Source organism: Nyctibius grandis, chromosome Z (assembly GCF_013368605.1).
Source record: "Nyctibius grandis isolate bNycGra1 chromosome Z, bNycGra1.pri, whole genome shotgun sequence".
Taxonomy (NCBI): Eukaryota; Metazoa; Chordata; class Aves; order Nyctibiiformes; family Nyctibiidae; genus Nyctibius; species Nyctibius grandis.
The window spans coordinates 29763667-29785097 of NC_090695.1; the positions used below are offsets into that span (position 1 = coordinate 29763667).

The 21431-nt window shown below is 41.7% G+C and overlaps 1 protein-coding gene across 1 annotated transcript; it reads right to left on the reverse strand.

Annotated features, from left to right (window-relative positions):
• Nucleotides 1-12421: 12421 nt before the first annotated feature.
• Nucleotides 12422-18332, reverse strand: KCNV2 (potassium voltage-gated channel modifier subfamily V member 2). Its single transcript, XM_068422916.1, has 2 exons — nucleotides 16899-18332; nucleotides 12422-12697 (listed from the first exon to the last, which is right to left on the reverse strand). Exons 1-2 carry the CDS (start codon nucleotides 18330-18332, stop codon nucleotides 12422-12424), a joined length of 1710 nt encoding a protein of 569 aa, XP_068279017.1.
• Between the last annotated feature and the right edge of the window lie 3099 nt (nucleotides 18333-21431).

A 21431-nucleotide genomic window follows, 5' to 3' on the forward strand; every position in this document is an offset into this window, starting at 1 on the left:
TTATCCAAAGCAATGAAATACATTGTTTCATCTTAATAAGTCATCCCTTGCTTCTCACTGGTCCTGTCTAGGGGGAATATTTTTTTAGTATAAAAAAATGACAAGATACCTGAATAGGCAAATTTTAAAAAAAAAATCATAAACCCAATTGTAATTCATAGTTTACGTAGGTTAATTTAAGCGGTACGTGAACGTTACAGTTAGGAGAAGTGTTTCTAACATTGATTGTTTCTGTTTGTATCTGTTGATCTACTGATACTTTGCTGACTATGCTTCCCTCTAATTCCACCTAGGCTTATGACTAGTAGTAAATACTTAAAGGTTAATCTCAGTTAGACCTGATTGGCACTGACAGTAAGTGTTCATGCTTGTAAACACATCCTCTCAGTTACTGAAGGTTACAGCTCATTAGTTTCTGTAACAGGATTTTCTTTTGTGACAATAAAACAGATAATTTTAATTAGCAACAGATAATGAATTTAAACCTTAGTGAACTGTTTCTAAAGAAGTCTCAGTTACTGACAAAAAATCCAACCTGAACAAAATATGCAACAGATCTGTGACTGAATGGTAGAGTGAAACAGTGGGGGAAAAGAATCTGATACAGCGTTTCTCAATTTTCAGGTTATTGAGGGGAATAAACTAATGCTTAGCAACGGGCACACACATATTTCCAATCAAGAGAATTAAAGGGGGACAGTGAAAGGAAGTCATACCTGAAGACAGATATTAATAAAATGAATAGCAAAAAGCTGTGTAAGAATGTCTACTTACATGAATCTGATTTGATGCTTTGATTGTGTGCTTTAATTCTGGTTGCGTTAACTGAATGTCTACTAGACAGTTTATTTGCATTTTTGAGACTGTGTATATGATTTATTTTAAATTGTGTAGCAGTTTGGAGCGATGATTTATTTTAAATTGTGTAGCAATTACTAATTTTCCTTACCACAATTTGAGAAATGCCACTCTTGATTAAGCAGACATCAGTTAAGATTATGCTAAAGACGCCACTATTTTCCTGCCAGGGATAGAACATAAATTTTACTGTCAAGGTATGTCTTTAATGTCAATTGAAACCAATTTCTGAAATAGCCTAATGGAAGGAGAGGAAAAGGAGGTTAGGGGGATTACTAAAGACTGTTTCAGTAGCTTAAGGAACTTCACAGAATGGACTCATTTTTCCCACTGAAGAAGTTGGTTAAATGCAGTGCCATTCCTGTCCCAGTCTGCTGCGGGTCTCTCTGTGACTCTGTGAAGGCTGAGAAATAAATTGTTAAAGACTCCGAAGCAAAAGTATTTTTTCAGTGTGTCCTTTTTCTTTTGTTTGAAATGTGCTTGGCAAGGACTTCTGCCTGCTTCAGATTATCCAAACTGCTAAAATTATTGCCAGCATCTTAATATTGCTGGCAGTATTTTTATTGCCAAGAAGACAATGGAAATGCACGTGCAGCAAGTAAGTGTGTCTGTGCCGCTTGCTCAGAAGAGAGGCTGTTTCGGGAATTATGGGGGTCTGGTTTTAAAGCTGTTGTCTGGAGGTGAAGTGACTGTCCCTTTCGCCATCCAGAGCCAACACCTCTCTCTTTCACTTTACATAGCAGAAGTTGGAGAGTGAACAGCCAATGGTTAATCATTGTGAATGCTAGGCCATTCTAGGACAGAAAAGGTGGTGATGATTATTTATTTTTGGTTCTTGGAGGACCCATTACCTTGGTAATAGTGTATGTTAGTGTGTAATACTGTATTTCCCATTACCTTGGAAACAGGGGTATACAGATAGGTACTATTGCAACTTAATACTTCTTGATTTAAGGTACAAAAGGACCAGCTTTCCCCTTTGCTGCTGACAGCTGGAGCTACCAAGCGCAAGCAGTGTTTCCCTTTTCCACTGACTCCACCAACTTACCTCTTCTTCAAAAGCAGAAAATGCACACAGTGACTCTTGAGTTTGTTTCTGAGTGCAGAACCAAGGACAAAGTGAGGTCAGCAGAAAATGCAGAAAGACTGAAGTAGCTGGAAAAAAAGGGAGAATGTTTTGGGACAATATACACATTGCAGGCAGACTGTGACCCATAAGCTGTGAGATTTTCTTTCTTCTGTCCATCTCTTGTCTAGTTGGGTTGTAGACTTGTCAGAGTGGACACAAGGCCATATCGACATATGTACACCACTTGGCACTTAAGGGTTTGTATGTAAGTGTTCTCACTGTTCCTGCGGTGCGTCTACAAAAGTTAAAAATGGTACTAATCAAATATTAAAAGTAAGGTTTTTTTGTTTCTTACATCTTTAGAACAGATTCATGTAAGTGTTCATTGCATTAATAAAGGCACATTTCCTTCTGACTTCCTGGAAAGAAATCTGGAGTGTCCATTAAACAGTTTGCATTATCAAGTTCAAGATCGTTGTCAAAACGAATCCCTTTTGCCTCACTGCTGTGCACAGCATTCCTCAGCTGCTTTGTGAAAATGCAGTTCATTTACTCCAACCATATTGTTCTTCCAGCACTTTTACCCTGTTTTCTGCTTGGGGTTTAAAGCTGTTGTATTGTGTTGCTCCCTTACATGGTCCATTCTGTAAGTGGCACTTTCTTTCACTGTTAACAATTTTTTGTTGTTGTTTAAAGACCCTTGATTTGTTTTCTGTGTCTTGCTTTGAGACCCTGGACTTTTAAGATACGTAACCTTTTTCAAGATCTGTTAATGGTAGATACCACTGTACTAACCGTCTAGTAAAGAGAAACGGGCATTACTGGGAAGGAATGGTATTTAAGCAATATGAATTTATTGTACTGTGTTCTCCACCTTTTCTCCAATCCCTGTAACTGCAAATTTCAGCAGTGCAAGCTTTCCTTGATATGATTTTTTCTTTTACGTGTAGGCAAGGGCCCTAACCCACTTTGCTGTAGCATCCAGAGTAGCAAGTAGAGTATCATTTGCAAGCTGTACTAGGGGGATGAACTGAGGGAAGGGAAAGCCACTAATGGCTGGAAAACGGGAAAATACGCCAGGTAAACTCAGTTATCAGCAGTAATTCCTTACATATGCCCAATTTAACATTATATATCTTTGTGATTTTCTCTTGCAATAGTCATGTATTTAAAGTTTTGTCGAGGGCCAGACTAATTGAAGTGGGTTTAGTCATCTTGTCATCTGCTGCCATGGAAGATGGTTTTAATTGTTGGATTTTTATGCTCTTTCAATCAGAATGTGTTTTAAAAGTACACTTATGCTTTACAAAATATAAAAATCTTACAGATTAATTTGCCCTTTCTTCCGCACAGCTGCTTCTGCCTGTCATTGCTGTACTTCTCAGTCTGTGCTAACTAGAGTGTGTCTACGTGGATTACATCTTTTCTTAGAATAGTAGGACAGTCATAAAAAGTATATGGGAGGGAGCTGACAGGAGCTCTGGGTATACAGGTGCATATGAACAGGTGCTAGAAGCATTGAACTCAGAATCATCAAAAGATTTTTCTCTGTTTGTAAAACAGATGCAAACAAGATACTTGTGGAGCGAAGATAAATAAGAGGGCTTTTCATTTTAAAGATGTACTGATTAATAACCATTACTGACAAAACTTTTTTTTGTGGAAAAAAGATAAGGGAATATGAGAATTGGTTCAATATGTTGCATTGGTTAAAGTTTCTGCTTCCAGTGAGTGGTTAGATGAAGAAGATCAGGTGCCACAACACCTGCTATTGTCATCTTCATGGTGTGGTGATAGCACCAGTTTTCAGGGCAGTCAAAATCATTCTTATGGTTGAAATGCTTTCAGAGGCTGTTTTACAAATTGGTGCCACCAGGTTTTCCACTTAAGCATTTTTTTTCTGTTTTTCCTCTGTTTATCTGAAGAGGTAAAATATTTAGAGCCTGTTTCAAATTCTAAGTCTTTTGATAGTGGGTAGTGAAAAGAACAGGCAGTACCAATTTGAAGAAGAATCACAGAATGTTAGGACTTGGAAGGGACCTCAAAAGATCATCTAGTCCAATCCCCCTGCCGGAGCGGGATTACCTAGATCATATCACACAGGAACGCATCCAGGCGGGTTTTGAATGTCTCCAGAGAAGGAGACGTTTGAGAAATGTCTGTATGATTTCTCTTCAAAAGAATTTAGAATTGTTGAACTTGCAATTTTACATGTCAAATTTCATGGTATTTTATTAGCCGAGGCCCAGGCACGAGGGAGCTGCTGGGGTCTGCCTTCCATAATCGGTGCTGCTCAGCAGCCTCCATTGCAGCTCCAGTGATTTCCCTTTAAAATGTCCTCATCAGTGACAGACGCCAAACATAATGTTGTTTTACACAGCATCATGCCCAAGTTGGAGGACCTTTTCTTTCACAGATGGTGATTCAGCTTTGCACTGTCTGAGCATTTGTCTCTTTGGTTTGCTGCTTGGGTGTTAACGAAGTGCACCCTGGAACCAGCCCTTTAGATGAACAGAGTTACTGACAGAGCAAATGGAATAAGCACCATAACAGTACATCTCAAATTGTATGTTTTCTTCCGCTTCAGATGCATTTCAAGTGTCTGCTGTTGGTCATGCTTTGTCCTTTAATCTTGGTGTGGTGCACAAACGTGGAAAATCTGTGCATGCATTGTCTGCTCTCAGGCAGTGTGATGCTGCTCAGACTGTGATCGCTGCAATGTGTAGGCCTTGCTGTCTAACATGTAACTTGTACCAGGTCACAATACCTAGGAAGCTTTTTTTGGTTACTATTACTTTTAACTGGTTTCCCGTATAAAGTTTTTGTGTGTGTGTGTGAAAATGAAATGAGATAATCAATGTAAGTTTCATTACACCAAACTTACTTTTAGATTATTTTGTTAATAATAACGTAGTGAATCTGCATCTGTAACCGTGAGCTTTATCACAGAGAGTGGATCTGACTTCAGAAGGTGAATTTGGTAGTAGAATTTGAATGAAGAGTGGAGGTGATGGTCTGTGCAGAGGGAAACACAGGGAGAAGGCAGGCATGTAAGGAAGTGGTCTCGCATGCTATACCATATTCTGAAGGGGGAGGGATGGGGGGAAAAGACCTCGTTGCAAAAGGAAGGATGCCTTTGAAAAGCAATGCCAAAGCAAATTGCAGTGGGATGATGCAAGTGTAATGCTGGTATTACAGCTGTGTAAGAGTAGTGGAGGCCTGTGGAAAGAGGTAAAGCAGGACCAGTGTGCTGAAAACCTTGAGTGTCTTTCTTTCTTCTCCTCCAGCCTCTCAGATGATGTAATAAATGTGATTTTGAATCCAGCAGCCTGCCTGCTGCAACATGAGCCAGTGGTGATTTTGCTTTTGCCTCTGAACAGAAGATGCTGCATCCCTCTCCTTACAGCAGCTCTGGCATTTCTCAGGCTATTCACTAAGCTGATTCAGTTCACAGACCAGTTAGAGATTTGTGTGTGGTGTTGCTGAATTAATTTCTATTAGTGAGCTGGTAAGATTCACTAAACAAAGGGGAACCCTCTTGAACACCAGGGCACAAGCTAAGCAGCAGTGTTGCATGGGAAGGCAGCAAGAAGTCTGACATTAGCCAGGAGCCGACCTTCCATTTGCAGGCAATGAAATCGATCTTTCAGGCTGGCTGAGCTGCATGATCAAACTTGTATTTCAAATTTGTCTATAAAATGGCACCATTCTCTCTTCAGTGCATGGAGATTTAGAGGAGCATGCATTGTACTGCATGGAAAAATATAGCCAGAAAATCAGCATTTATTTTCAGCCTGCTGTGCCTCGAAGTGGAACGGCAATTGGTTGAGAGATGTGTTTTGATTGCTTATGCTAAATCCTGACAGTAAGGATTTAACATAAGCAATTTAAGCCTGGACAATACACCCTATTCGTCTAAAACAATCCATTCAACCTACAATTAAGGTAACTTTGTCTTGAACTTTCACATTCCCTGACTAATTTTCTGGTGTTAAGTGACGATATTTTTGTTTGCTTAAACTTTGTTCTAAAAATATGCAGCCCGAGTATTAAACATATCTTGTCATCATTTGTATCTACATAGAATCACTTCTCTTTATTTTGTAGTGAGTTTTGGGCAACATTTTAGGCATTGGAGCTGTATTTTAGAAACAAAAGGAATGGGGAAATTAATCTCCAGTGCAATTAATGCAGCATTAGATTGAAGATAATTTAATCCATAGTGATGATAATACAGATTTTGCAGTACAGATTAAATTCTACGTTATTGTAGACACTCTTGCTGACAGGACTCCAGGCTTTTGGTACACTCTGTACCTGAAAAATATGCAGCAGAGCTAGCTAACAGCAGGTAGCAGGCACTAGATATTTTTAAGGAAAAAGGGAATCTGGTAGCCTGTAACCTCTGGACGGCAGCAGTGAACAATTTTCCATCTAAGGGACAGTACTTTCTCCAAGGAGACCCAGCTACCTTGCCCTTTCTTACAGGGCATTGCAGGCCCCCATTGCAGTGGGGCATGCTGTTGCAACCTGTGTGTGATTTCCTGAATTTTCCTGAATTTCTGGAACTTGTTGGGTTTGGTTTTTTTTCCTCTCTTTCTTTACCCAAATGAAATATTTGGATGTTAAGATACTTGGAAGTTAGATCAGCCTCAAGACTTGGATGGAGCAGACTTGAGGAGCATGGAATCCCTTTGATGTCAGTGTAGATCCAGCTTACACTAGGGCTTGGTCACAAAGACTTCACCTCAGAGCCCAGCCTCTCTGTGACAGAGATGGGCTCTTGCATTCATCTGCAGTCCATTTCTTCGCCACCACGCGTTGGTTTTAGTAAGAAAAAAAAAGAAGTGTAAGTATCCTACTGAGCAAGGCTGTTCTTATATGGGTATTGTAAAGTTCCTTGGCAGACAGACATTTTCAGTGACAGTGCTAGCTGGTTTTAGCCATGTAGAGCTACGTTAGCTCTGCAGCCAAAGCAGGTTCTACTTCTCTTTGCCAGCTGGTAGTGGAAGTGCTTTTCAGGCAGTTTCCTCTGCTAGAACCAGTGAAGGAAACAGTGTTGCATGGGTACAATAACTGAAGAACAGTTATTAGTGGTAGCAAAAGACTGACAAAATTTTTAGTACTTGTTTATCTGGTTATTAATAAGGGGGAAATGCTTTTGCTTATAAATGGAGCAAATGTGCTTCAGAATGACAGTACGGAGTCATTTTATAGTGTAGAATTAGACTCTGACAAGTTTTATTTGAAAACCTTGATAATCTATATCTCAGGAGCTACCTGTAGAATGCTTTAATTTTTCTCAGCATATTTCCATTAAATTACCTAAGTACATAAAAAGCTAGTACCTCTGACCTTTCCCTTTTTCAATCCAAGATAAAGAGCTGGATTACAGTCAAATGCCATGTAATTTCTCTACTACTGAATAAAGAAGTTAATAAAGGTTTTGTAAATAGCAGATAAGAATAATCAAATATTTTTACATAACATGAAACCAGAACATTCTAAACAGTTGAAGCTATTTTTTAAGCAAGGACACGATTTTTCCTTCCTAGGCTTATAGATAGTCGTCATTTTTGTCCAAAAACTTTGAAGTATACCTAGTTTATAACCTTTAAAATTATACATATTTAAGGACTGAATATTACTATTTGCCTTAGAAGCCTGGGAATAGCACCAGATGCCTATTCATCTGTGGCTTACTGTAGCTACCCCTTTAAGTGCTATCTTTCTGAATGAGAAAAGCAAACAGCTGCTGAATTGCATTGAAAAAGTGATGTTCTTCTAAGACAAGGATTTGTGCAAAAGCATATTCTAATTGGAATTCTTTCCACTGTCTCATATAGGGACAGAATCTTTAGATTTCTATCACCCCACCTCTTTTTTTTTTTTAATCTTTTCCTCTCTTTCCTCTCTTTCCTCTCTTTCCTCTCTTTCCTCTCTTTCCTCTCTTTCCTCTCTTTCCTCTCTTTCCTCTCTTTCCTCTCTTTCCTCTCTTTCCTCTCTTTCCTCTCTTCCCTCTCTTCCCTCTTTTTTCTTTTTTCTTTTTCTTTTCTTTTTCTTCTTTTTGTGTTTTCTCTTTTCCAGGCCTAAATTCACAGGCATAAAATGAGTAGAAGAAACACACTTAGTTGTCCTAAAATAAAGCCAGGCCATCCAGAAACTGTCTGTTTCTTTCTCTACCAGAGACAACATGTTTGCTAAGTCTATAGGAAAACATAATGGTAGAACATATTTTCCTTCTCCCTCTGGGGCTCATTAATATCTGCAAATAGTTAAAATAGAAGACTTTAGCACGGCCACATTCAGAGAGGTTTCTAATTTCTCAGTGATTTGAGAATCCTCCACCCTGTTTCCTCAAAACCTTAGCTCTGCCAAATATCTCATAAAACAAGCCCTATCTACTTTAGCTTTGATGGTATTGCCCATCTTTGTTGTGTTTAAGCATATTTTCCCTTAATGTGATTATTTTGAATTTTTTTTATTGTTGAAGCCCTGTGGCATTCAAGTAACCAAGACAATCATGGCTCTCCTGCATTATTTTTGAATGTCATCAGGCGTACCATTTGACTGTTTCATTTGAGTAATCTAGGGACAGTGGTCATGCCATTGAAAGTCTTAGTGGATGTAGCAGAATAAATTAACTGAGAGTCCTTCTCAGAAGGAACCATTGTGTCAACAAAAAAATGGCAAAAATGCTGCATCCTATTTCAAAACCAGCTGATAATAGGTTTGCACAGCCTTCTGCAGATTGTCAGAAGTTTGTTCTGTGGGAATAGGAACTCCTTCCTTCCTCTGAGCTGGCTGGAGTCCTCTTTGTATGGTATGAGCGTCAGACAGGCTCTCACAGGGGGAGAGGACCTTGTGGGAGAACCTTGCTACTAGCCATCAACAGAAAATGCTAGTACTAACAGAGCTTTGGGCAGCTGGGGCAATGTCTGGCTCGTATAGTGATATCTCAACTTCAGGCATACTCTTTACTGTTGAAATGCACAGACTTATGCTTGTCACCCCTAAAATGAGATTCGTTAAGCCACAAGGCAGAAAGCTGCATAAGCTAACCCAGAGAAGAAAATCTGGATTCTCACTAAAGAAGAAGTCTTTTATTGAATAAAAATAACCCAAACACTAACTTCTAGTTTGCTGGAAAATGCCTTACTCCACTAAGGACCCATTCACCTGCTGAATGCAGCAGGGCAGGTAAGCAAGGTATTACAAAACAGAAAACCAGCAACTTTGTGTAGTCTTCAACTTAATACTGCATGTGGCAGTTGCCAGATGTCTGTCCTCTGACTGCACACTTCTACCATGTATCTTGTGTCATCTCTAGCATTAGTCAGAGCTCTCTAAATGAAGCTAGGTCACAAACCAATCAAGAATCTAACCTGCTCCCCTAAGCTGTCACATTGGTGTGTTGAGTCAGTGTACAGAGGAACCAAAAAGGTATCAAAGCTGCCATCAGCAAGATGGTGGGACTGGATGGCAAAGTGCATTGAGAAAGAAGAGAGTGAGGCAGCCACTAGGTAAGCTGAGCTGCCTGAGGTGTGATTACCTTGGTGTTTAGAGCACCCAGATGGGAGCTGGTGGTACTGGTTACAACATCTTCTCCTGAGGGGACAGAAATTGATCTCCTCATGTCGGGAAGTGGTTTGGCCCGTGGCCATTAGCCTGTAGGGTATTCTAAGTAATAGTTTTGCCTTTATATGGCTGCAGTGTGCGAGGACTATCTCTGGAGTCCTTCCAGACTAAATCCTTCGACCAAAGATTGCTTGGACCAGAGGAGAGAGTGAGTGAGGGGGAAAATTTCACTGCTTGATCGGGGTACTTTCATAGCTCTTTATTGAAGCAGGGCCTGTGACTCACATCTTTTCACCCAGCCAAGTGCTGCAAACACCAAGCTGTACAGTCTTTCTTTTACTGTCACCTGCTGGGTCATTATTTACTTGGTGCAAACTGTAACAGCTTCAGCTAGAGGGGTGGGAGAGACCTCTAGCTGAAACAGAGCAGTACCATGGGACTTGTGCATTAAAATCTTGCTGGACAGATAAGAAAGCAGTCACCAAGGACATTCAATTCTGCCTCCTGATTGAAAGAGAGAACAGTTCTTTTTCGCCTGATTATGTTTTGTGTGGAAAGCCTATTCCTTTACATGTCTTGAAGAACATCTACTTGAATGGGTCCTGCATGTGAGGCAAGTAGGGTGGAAAATGAGGCTGGTGATTTGTGTCAAGTCTGAGGCTGTGAGGAAGTCCAGCCTTAGCAAAGTGCTAAGGCTCTGCATTTCTCTAGGTGGCAAGAAGCTGCTGAGCTTGCTATGCAAGGCTGAGCACCTGCATCCCATCTGCATGGTACATGCAAGTACTGATTCTTCAGACAAGGAAATTAATTTAGGGTGTCCCATATCTTGGAAACTTGGGTAATCACCAACACTTAAGTCCTTTTAATGGATCTAACCCAAGCTGCATGTTGGAAATAAAGCACAATTGTGTTTTTGCATGCTTGTAACCTGCCACCTCACTGAACTGCAGCAGGGGTCTAAGAGAGAGGCTTCCTGTGGTTTCAGAAAGCTCCTCACCCTGTTGTTGCTGTGCAGAAGGGCCATGCAAATTCATACCATCCCTACAGCCAAAGTAAAGCAGCTATTCTTCTCAGTGAGTGCCAGGATTGTGCCTACTGCATTGTGTGCAGTCCAGAACAGCAAACATCTATCACATTCAACTCCCAGGGCTCAGCTGTGCCTTAAAGACATGGTTTAGCTTTTAACAGAGCTGATCAGCACACAATGTGCTGACTGTCATTCCTAAAGAACAAAATGACAGATGGGCTTGTGATATGTTTGTCTGGAGGTAGAGAAAGAGCAGAACAACTTGGTTACTAATTACCTTCTCACCATTGAAAGGAGAAATGTCCCTATGGTTGACAAAATTTGCATGGATGTGGCAAAATTAATGAACTTTTTCACCCTCAGCTGTCCCAAGAGTGAGCTTCACACTATTGTCTCCAGTGTGGCTCTGAGACTTAAATGCAGCCATTTGCATTCAGCAGGGCAGCACAGACACAACGTGAGAGTTCAAGAATTTTAAGATACATCTCTGCCATCAAGCTGTTTTGCAGCAAGAATGCTGCTGAGTGACAGCCGTGGGTCATATCAGTGACTGTTACCATTGCTTCTTTTTGTTACCCTTTTTTTTACGCTATTTGTGTCTGAGCATCGATAAAGTGACTATTCTTTCAGATTTGTTATTCAGGTTACTATTTCTAAACTGGTATGACTGCTCTTACAGAAAAAGAATACTGATATGCTGCGAAGTAGTAAATTAAACTCTGATTCTATTTAATTGTTGTTGTTGTTATTTGTTGCATAGATTTTGGGGTGAGTTTCTGATGCATGAGAAATTGCATCCAGCTGTGCAGCAAGAAGGCTTAGTAATCTTGGGTAGTAAGGTAGGAGCTGAGCTAAGGTGTCAGAATTGTGTCCTTAATGGCTATATGTACTAGACGAAGTATCTTGACTTTAACTTATCTTTAAAATTGGTTAGAGATAAGTGCTGGTAAGATCCTTTGTATGAAACGTCTTTATGAGATATTATCCATTACATGTTTCATTTGTTTATTTTTTTTAAATGCTGCTTTAACACTTATGTCCTGTGACAGGCCTATTATCATTCTATCAATTCAATAAGTAGATACATTAAATGCTGTAAAATAAATTTAGTTTATCACTTAATTCTATACCTAAAGAAGGTTTTGGTTTGGAAATATTTTCAAAATTGATCAATGAATGATATTTATCAACTAAGACTCCAGACTTCTTCACTAGTTCTTGGCGTAATGAAAGATGATTATGGAGGTGGTGGTATGAAAATGGGAATCATTTGCAGAACTGCATTTGAAAAATAAAATTGGAACAGTGAAGCATAGCTATCTGACAGTGGAGACAGAAGCTGAAATCTTAAGGAGTATAGATGCTGCTAATATTCAGGTAAAATGCTCTAGGCTGTTTTCCTGGTTTTGAAAGCTAGTGTAAAACCAATTTCAACAATGCAGTCAGTATATTGGGTATTCTGTTTCTTTCATTTTTGAGACTGCCTTGACAGCAGTGAGGTGGCTGACCCTTAATGGCAGCAATTTGTTTTCCTTTGGTTTGATTATGGTGGGGCTTTATTGTGGGTCTAGTAAGTAGCAGGGGGTTACATCTTCATGTGGGTCTAATTCAGAGTTGCTGGGTGGTTAATCCGAAGAATGTCATTCCAGATAGTTGATGAGCACCTAAGTGCTGCTTACACCCTAGCAAAGCAAAAAAAAAAAAACACACCTCTGTTGTAATCTGAGCCTTTTTTGTTTTGAAAACAACTCCCTTCAAAACAGATTTCATCATCTACTTTTGTTACTTTTGGCCTTTTCAGTTTATCTTCATAAATTAGCTTGGCTGATCTGCCTTTCTTCCTTCTTCGATTTATCTGTTTCCTCCCAATATCCAAAGCACAAACTATATCAGTACTGTGACAAAGAGCGGCTTGCACTTTCTGCACAGCATTCAGATATTTTCTTCATGGCTCTCCGTGTGAAGTCCACCTTCCCCCTTTCTTTCTGGAGCGCCGTGTACTCATAGGCCTTCAGCTTGCTGTAATAGTCTGAGAATTTGTTGTAGAGAATGGAGATGGGCATGCCATTCAGGATTATTCCAAACGCAATGCAGAGGAAAGCAAATAGGCGGCCAAGGTGAGTTTCTGGACACATGTCTCCATATCCCACTGTAGAGATGCTGACCTACAGGCAAACCAACATTCAGCTTATTAGCTGAGAAGAAACATAGAAACAGATATGTTCAGGGATCAGGGACAATTTTAAAGTTAGCGGTTTTGCACTCTGCATTGTAAATCTGAAATACTCTCTGCTGCCTTTTTTTCTGTGCTGTCCATCTTATGCAAAAATCCCTAATTAAAAAAAATGGTTCTCATGCAGTAAAGACAGACAACAGTGCAGTTTGACACCATTCAGGGGGATTTTTAAAAGCTTTGTCCTGCAGGGGGAATTTCCAAGTAATTTTCACAGAAGCCTGTCCAGAAGGTGGGTTTGCTCGGCTGCGGTGAGCAGATAGAGATAGTTCCCTGACTGCGCAAATCCAGTGATAACTGCCGACCTGCTCCCTCATCGTGTCTCTTGGCACAGATGCCCTGTGTCTAAATCCAGTGTGCTTATAAAACTCGGTATTTTGGGACTTATTCTGTAGGTTGTATTTTGAGTATTACCTTTGTTTGTCATATATATTTTAGGAACCAATGAAAAACACATGAAAAACTTCAGCTAATTGTGAAATACATTTTTATAACATTTGCACTATAGGAAGAAGTGACTCAGGACTTTGAATTTTCTAGATAAAATCCCTTTTAATGGTTACATACCTACAAGGAGCTGTGGAAAAAAAAAGATCTTTCTCTTTTGCCTGGAAGTTTTTGCTTGCAGTGTATGCTTACAACATAGAGATTTATAGTGCTAAATTGCTTTATCTTTCTACTCAGTTGTATCTCAGCGCTTACAACAGTAAGGTGTATGTGTGCCTTCAGCAGGGAATAATCCTGTTTGTTTTAGCTCACAGGTACACAGGTGAGAAATTTTTGCTGAATTCCCCTTTGAAGAATGGTTTGGGGGTTTTTGAAAATGTTTTTTTTGTGGGAGTGATTGTATTTAGTATATCTGCTTTGTATGGATCTGTACATTCTGCCATCACATTGTCTACATAGTTTCACGGATTTTTTTTCTGCTCAGACATCAGCATTTTCTCTTTTTAGCCTATGGAAGTATGAAGAAACTGTATTTTATATGGACCCAGTACTATACCAAGTACTGCAACACTTTCTTTGTAAAATTTAATCTCCAAAATTCATGGATGTTTGCTTTTGGGGATGCTACATTTGAATGATGTACTCCCAAACAGCATAAAATAACTCCTAATTTATATACTTCCACTGCACACATCTTGATTGTTTATGATTTTTACATTTAGTAAATATAACTTATTTTTCTCTGGCACGTAAAACTTGCAGGCTTCTACCATTGGGCATTTCCTAGTCTGTGCAAGGGATCTTTTTCAGCCAATGAATTTTATTTAACTTTTTTCACAGTATCTCAACACAGTGTGTGTCTCTGTGAAACAATAATCTAAAAGTTTGGCAGAAATAAACCACAGGCAGTAGGACTTTCACTGTAATGCCCTTGTGGCTTTAGCACTGAAGTAAGTCTTTGGAAGGTCATGGTGTGCAGCCTGCCACCCTCTAACATGCTAAATAAAATGCTATTTCAAATGAAGAAAGCATTAGAGTACATGAGACAGCACTGGGTAAGCACATTTGTAGGATGCACCTGGTGCTTCCTGTGGAATAAAAAGGATTAGTCACTTGGTTTAATGGAAATTAAGTCACTGGATTTGAATGATAATACAGGATAAATATCTCCAAAAATAAATACTGAGATGAAGGCAAGATGTTTATCTCTACCAGCCAGGACAAAACCATTATCCTGTGATAAGGTTCTGTTCCACATCTTCTACATCGCCTGTGATAGTTTGGGGAGGATACTTCTTCTCCAGTGTGTGTAAGACTGTGAACCCTGTTGGATTTTAATAAAATTTGAGTGATCCATATAGCTTAATTTTCTCTCTTAAAGAACGAATAGGCTTTAAAAAGAGTTTTATGTCTTGGAATTGCAACGTGCATGCTACAGCTCCTCTTTTGGAGACACTTGCTCAGCTAAATAGGCCTTTTTCACATAGTTATAGTCATATAGGTTTCTTAGGAGTATCTAAATGATTATGGTGTCACCAGCTTGTAGAAATAAGCCCTAAAGATTTTGCATATAGCCTGCATGTTCAGAAAACAAAATATAAGGTTAATGTCCTTATTCTAATAATGTATAAAGCATTAATTTTTTCATAACCTCTGTATATCACTTAAAGATAACCTGTGAAGGTCACATAAAGGACTCCTTCCTTTGTTCACTTATATTTCCCTCCTTCCCATGACCCAGCTTAAAGCATATTCAGCACAGGTACATAGGCATGTACACGTATAAATGTCTACATGTGTCTGTAGGGCCAGTTTTTCTGCCACGTGCTGAATCACTACAAACATATGTACGGGAAGCCAGCACATCTCATCAGCTGTTGCTGAACCAGAAGCGCAGGCCATGGGCTCCCTGGGTTGCTGGCCAGGAGAAGCGACCTTGGATGGGTTGGGGTTGCTGTCCTGTGGGATGCATACTCAGCTGGGTGCATCCAATGCCTATGCTGATCAACCAGCATGAGAAGATCTTCTGACTCCTTTCCATTCCATTTGCATGGGCTTCCTTCCCCAGGGAAGCAACTGGGACATAGCCAGCCCCATAGCCAGGGGTCAGGAGTGCTCCTGGGGCCCTGCCATAAATGTGGATTATGAAGGCCAGCATCAACTGCTGCAGAATGAAATGTATGTGATGACAAACTAGAACAAGCCTTAGAGTTATGGACAGGCAAGACATGGGCCCTTTGCCTTCTCTCAGCACCTGCAATGTCTAGCTACCCTCTGATTTGATCCAGGCCGCTAGAGATATGCACGTCTTCTGCAGCATAACGGAGCTGTTGTTTTCCAGCTCTGAAATGCTGCAGGCAGCAGCACAGGCAGGGATCAACTTCCCCCTCTCCCAAATGCCCTTGATAAACCCACCCCCCCCACCACATTGCTGTAAAAATGATAATTGTGAAACTGTCATACTTGCTCATCCTTTGGAGGTGAATTCTGAGTTTGGGATGCTGGAACAGTTCTGCCAGGACATTGCCAGAGCCAGGAGGCATTTAAGTAAGGTAGAAAACTTTAAACTCTCACAGCTCTGTGTTCCCAGCTAAATCTTCATGCCTCTGAAAGATGTGAACCCATCAGTCCGGAAAATGCTGCCTCAAAAATGCCCCTCCACATAACACAGTATAGTATAAGTCAGTGATAGTTCAGACCTCTCAAGGAGACATGCCCAAATGCCTTCGAGTACTAACACAGTGGCAGTCTCTAGAAACAAGGGCATTCTGCCTTAATTTCTGAGGTTTGTCAGCTGAAACTCAACCAGTTACCCTCACTCCAAGTGCTTGGGATGGGACTAAAATCACACTCTTTCTGGCAGAGATTGCTAAAAAAAGATTCAAGGTGACATTAACCAGCTCTCAGTACTAACTGATGTGGGATTTAAACCAGTGACCTAGATGTAGAAGGCAGTTTATCCCATTATCAACCCCTTGAGCCATTCTGCTTCTTTTTTGTATTTATTCCTCTGCAAGTCTGTCACAGTATAATAACTGCCAATGTTTTGTGTGTGTGCAGACAGGCACCTTAGACATGCCACCTAAGTAACAGAACGCAATCTCTTGCGTAAAACAGCTGTTGGTTCTAATGTATTTTTAATGGCCAGAGCTCTGGGACAGCTTTGGCTTTGCAAATTAAAGTGACCAGACTATAGTTAATAAACTGTGTCTTATCATCTTGTGGTATGATGGGTCACAGTAGATCTGCAAAAAAAACAAAAATGAAAATCCTGTGTCTACCTGCAACCAGCTAGCCTGATGCAATCTTCTTTTTTGCCTTTTGTTTTTTTGCCTTTTTTTTTTTTGGCAACACTGACAATGGGATTAAAAATAGAAATACTTTTCTTTCCTGTCTCTTTGCCTGCTTCTTCTTTAAAAGTGCAAGTACTGTCTGCATTTGCTCAGACGGGAATTTCAACACTATCTGCCTGATTTAAGACTTGATTTAAGCCCACAAAAGAGGTGAATGAGTGCATGTGTGTGTGTGCGTGAGTGAGTGCATATATCCCGTAAGCTCAGAATTCAGAGCAGATGTTCACTGATCTGAACCTGCTGTTTTCAAGACTGTCAGCAACTAGCAAGAAAGGGGAGGGTAAGGGAGGGAGGATCTCTGGCTACTCAGCAAGGTGAGATGTGTTTACTTACGGCAGCCCACCACCAAGCATGGGGAATGCTGGTAAAGTTGGTACTGGAGACATCATGCTCCACTGTGTAGACCATGGCAGAGAAGGCGAAGATGCCCATGGCAATGAAGAGCAAAAGGCAGCCCACCTGCTGGTAGCACTGGCGCAAGGTAAAGCCGAAGGCACGCAGCCCTGTGGAGTGGCGGGCCAGCTTGAGGATGCGGAAGATGCGCATGAGACGCATGATGCGAAGCACTTGTCCCACCTTGCCCACCCGCCCCACCTTCTCGATATCGTACTCATGCGGAGAGCCTCGACCTCGGGGCTGGTCGTCATCAGCAAAGCATTCGAGCAGCATTTGCAGATAGAGGGGCAGGATGGCAATGAGGTCTACTGCATTGAGGGCGCTGCTGGCAAAGCGGCGCAGGTCTGGGGTAGAGACTAAGCGCAACAGGTACTCCAGTGTGAAGAATGCGATGCACAGGGTCTCAAGGTGCTCCAAGACAGGCCGGGTATCCCCGTTCTTCCGGTCTACTTGATGCATCTCCTCCACTGTGTTGAGCGCCAGGGCCACCACGGAGATGAGCACAAAGAAGCTGGAGGCCACGGCCATCACCTTGGCGGTGACAGAGGAGAAGGGCTTCTCCATGAGATTCCAGAGGCGCCACCGCTGGGCACCATAGTAGCGCATGTGGTGGAAGAGCTGCTCGTTCTCCTGACCCTCTGCCTGGGAGCGCAGCTCACGCTGGACCTTCAGCTGCTCGCTCAGCTCATCACGGCGCTCCTCAAAGCAGATGCGGCAACAGCGAGGTGTGTATTTGAGCCGCACTCCCCAGTAGCTCAGCTCCTCCAGAAAGCTACGGGGACACAGCTCATCCCGCACACGCAGCACCCCTGAGGCATAAAAGTTGTACACCAGCTGGAAGACAGCTGGGTCCCGGTCAAAGAAATACTCATCTACCTGGGCAGCGTAGTCATCACAGAGGCCCAGCTGGCAGCGACGGTCAGTGGAGGTAGCCAGGCGGCCCAGGCGGGTCTTGGGATAGAGGGCCACTGCCTGGTAGGTGAGGCGGTAGCTTTGGCCACCAACGTTGATGTTCAGCACAGATGAAGCAGTGGCTGGGGCTCCAGAGGAGAGGGCAGGGGAGCAAGGAATGGATGATGAGGGCCTGTTTTCTCCCTCAAATGTGTCTCCGGTTGGCCATTTTCCTTGTTCTTTCTCATCTTCTTCCTCATCTTCATCGTCCACATAATAGTTGTAATTCCCCTCAGGTCCCAGGAGCAGTAGGTGCTGGGAGTTCAATGGAGCAGTAGCAGAAAAGCCACTCCGCTTGTCTACATGCATGCCTTCATTATCCTTCCCTTTGTCAGGCTGCGAGAGGACATTTGGTGCTTCCCTCTCTCTGCCTTTATGTCTTAGGAAAGGAAACTGTCGCCGCATGTTAAACTGCAACATACTATTTTTCCTTATTCTTCTCCCTTTGCATTCACGTGATCAAGGAATCAACACCAGTCCTTTCCAACACTACAGAGGCTGACAATCCTGTTTTCTTCCCTCTTTATCTCAGTAGTATCATGCACAGCAGCAGTTCTGCATTTTTCTCCCTGACAGCCACCACTCCAGTTGTTCTGAAAGCTCCGTGTGGGATATAGACACACGAAGACTGCTGTTGACCGTTTTAATCTTGCTGACAGGGAAGATCTGAGTGCTTAGAGAAGGGGATTTAAGGGCTATTATCCTGTTCCAGCCTCATGTCCCTCAGGCTGTGACGTGAATGATTATAGATCCATAAATCTATAAAAAATCAGTAAGGGAAAAAAAAAACCCAAAAGTTTTATAACTAATAAAAACCCATACGTTTTCCTAATTCAAGTATATATGGATTAAGAATAATCTCAAAATGAAAATGCCTGAGGAGTGGGGGAGGGGAGAAAGGGGAGAGAGAACATTGCAGATTTCTTTCGTCTACATGAGTATAGCATGTCTTGGTTTTCCTTAATAAAAGTAATGAATATTGATATGCAGATAATGGGTAGGAATTCACTACAGTAGCTCTTAAAATGTTTTCCAAAGTTAAGCAAATAAAATTCGTCCATTTTTATTCCCAGTTAGAATACCTCCATCTGGTTAAAGGCTGAGGAAAGTTGCAGTCTGTGCCTGAAGCTTTGGCTGTGCTCTGGGAGCGCAGGTCTCATGCTCCTCTGGACACAGTGGAAGTGAAGGGCAGGGGTGTGAGGGGTGTGTGCCATTTCACTTCAAACTCTTCATGAGCTGCTGACAAACAGAACAAAGCCACTTTGTTTCCCTGGCAGAGCATTTTTAATAGCATAAAGCCACACTAGGTACCTAGGAGGACAGGAGAGATGCTTTTTCTTTGTTTTGATGGAGGTGTCATCCTCAGCTCTGGTTGAGCTGGCGCAAGCACCTCCAGTAACAATGAGCATCCTCAAAGCCAGGTTACTTCCCCTTGTCACAGGGAGCACTTCAGCTGAGCTAGAGCTCCTATAAAGCAGAGGATATATACAATAAAGGGATGGCTCATCCGGCATGCTCTTAGCCCCTGAATTACAGCTTCTTAACACCAGCTCATTCTTCCATCTGTATCCAGGCTGGTGCAGCAAGGGACAAGGCACTAGAAAACTGCTAGCTTTGGCAACACCCTCACTGGTCTGGAAGGCCTTTCATCTGCAATCCTATGGCCTGCCTTCCACTCACAGCTCCCTACTCTTTCACACAAGCTGGTGGGACAGTGTATACCTGCGCCCCTGCAGCAGTATTTTTCCTTTGTTGTCCTCGAGCGCCTGTTCTTGTGTCATTAATCTCATGGTCTTGCACCTGAAAAAACCAATACTGTTGTTTTGGTGGTGTCTCATGTGAAGCAATTGCTGTTGCTGTGAGGATCACCCCTTCTTTTTCCCCTTTTCCCTACCCCCAGTTGTAGCTTTTATATTTACTAGCTCTTGACAAACAGGAAGATATCATAGCTGAGCATTCTGCAATACTTTTGTTCTCAGGCTGCATCCTAATGAGTGCGTCACACTGAATAGGTCAAGGTTTCTTCAGATCACACTGCTTAAGGCCTGGATTATTGGCAATTCATATATAGCTGCGCTTGGGAGTGTTTTGCTTCATGAATTTGTCTCCACTGCCCATGCTCTTTCTTGATGCAAAAAAGGCAAGGCCCCTATTAATAGGGATTGTCAGTGCCTTATTACAGACACCAATCTGCTTTGCAGTTTGCTTTGAACACTAAACCATGCCATGGCAAGTCCATTGTTAGCAACCTTAATGCAAATTAATGTCTAATGTTAAGGCTCTTTCTTTCTCCCAAGCAAACTAATTCAGACATAAGAAAAAAAATAGTCTGCAATGCCATCATTTTACTACTGAAAAATTCTTGAACGTTTCTTTATCAAGATTCAGGCTAGACTACAACCATATTTCTCTTTTCAGTCTCCACTGTAGCATTTCATTTTGCTTTTTGTCAGGCTCCCTGGTCTCACTTCTGAGAAGCATCCAGTAAGGCTTATCACTCACTGTTCAAGAGATTATTTCTCATACCACACCACAGTAGCTTCTACGAGGTGAACTTCATGACTGTCAGATGCCAATACCTCATGCACCTGGACTAAGATCTTGGACATCACTACAAAGCAAAGCAAGAAAGATCGCTAGCTTCGCTTCTGCTCAGACTAATCTCTTTGACCTAGATATTCTTGGGAATGTAGCCTCAGGCAACTGGTACACTCTGCTCAAACTTGCCTGTAATGACACAAGAGGTAAAATAAAATTGCTTTATTTATGTTCTTTACTTTGAGGAAAGACTTGGTTCTGAGCTACTAGACTCTCAGCCTAGATACAAAAATGAAGTGATCAGAAAAGGCTCCCCCCACGCTTTTTTTTTCCTTAGCTACCTTATTCAGTGTGCTGCTTATCTTCATAAGTGTCATTAATAAGAATTACATAACATCTTCTTGTATGGGGAAGAGCAGACTTTGGGCTGGTGAAGGACCTAGTTAGTACCGTCCCCTGGGAATCTGCTTTTGAAGGTACTGGGGTCCATGAATGCTGGTCATTTTTTAAGAACCACCTCTTAAGAGTGCAGGAGCAGGCAATTCCAAAGTGTCAGAAGCACGCAGGGCAGAAGGCTGACTTGGCTGAGCAGGGATCTTATTCTAGAACTTAGGCAGAAAAGGAAAGTGTATGGACATTGGAAACAAGGACAGGTGACACGGGAGGGTGACAAAGACATTGTTCACCACTGTAGGGAGAAAATTCGTGTGGCTAAAGCTTGATTAGAGTTCAAGCTGGTCAGCACTATGAAGAACAACAAAAAGGGCTTTTAAAAATATTTTAACAGCAAAAGGAGGATCAGAGATAACACTGGTCCCTCACTTGATGATGTTGGTCACCTCACAAATGCCACCTTCGTCTCTATCTTCAACACCGATGATGGGCCCTGGGACACACAGAGTCCTCTATTGGAAGACTGTGACTGGGGGAATGATAAAATTCTAGCCAACCCTGAACTTGTTCAAGATTTGCTGCTTCAGC

Bases quoted from the DNA above. Each gene is read 5' to 3' on its own strand.
- KCNV2 (XM_068422916.1), bottom strand. From the start codon at position 18,332: ATGTTGCAGTTTAACATGCGGCGACAGTTTCCTTTCCTAAGACATAAA. The intron at 12,698-16,898 runs GTAAGTAAACAC...GTTTGCCTGTAG, and splicing joins ATGCTTGGTGGTGGGCTGCC to GTCAGCATCTCTACAGTGGG.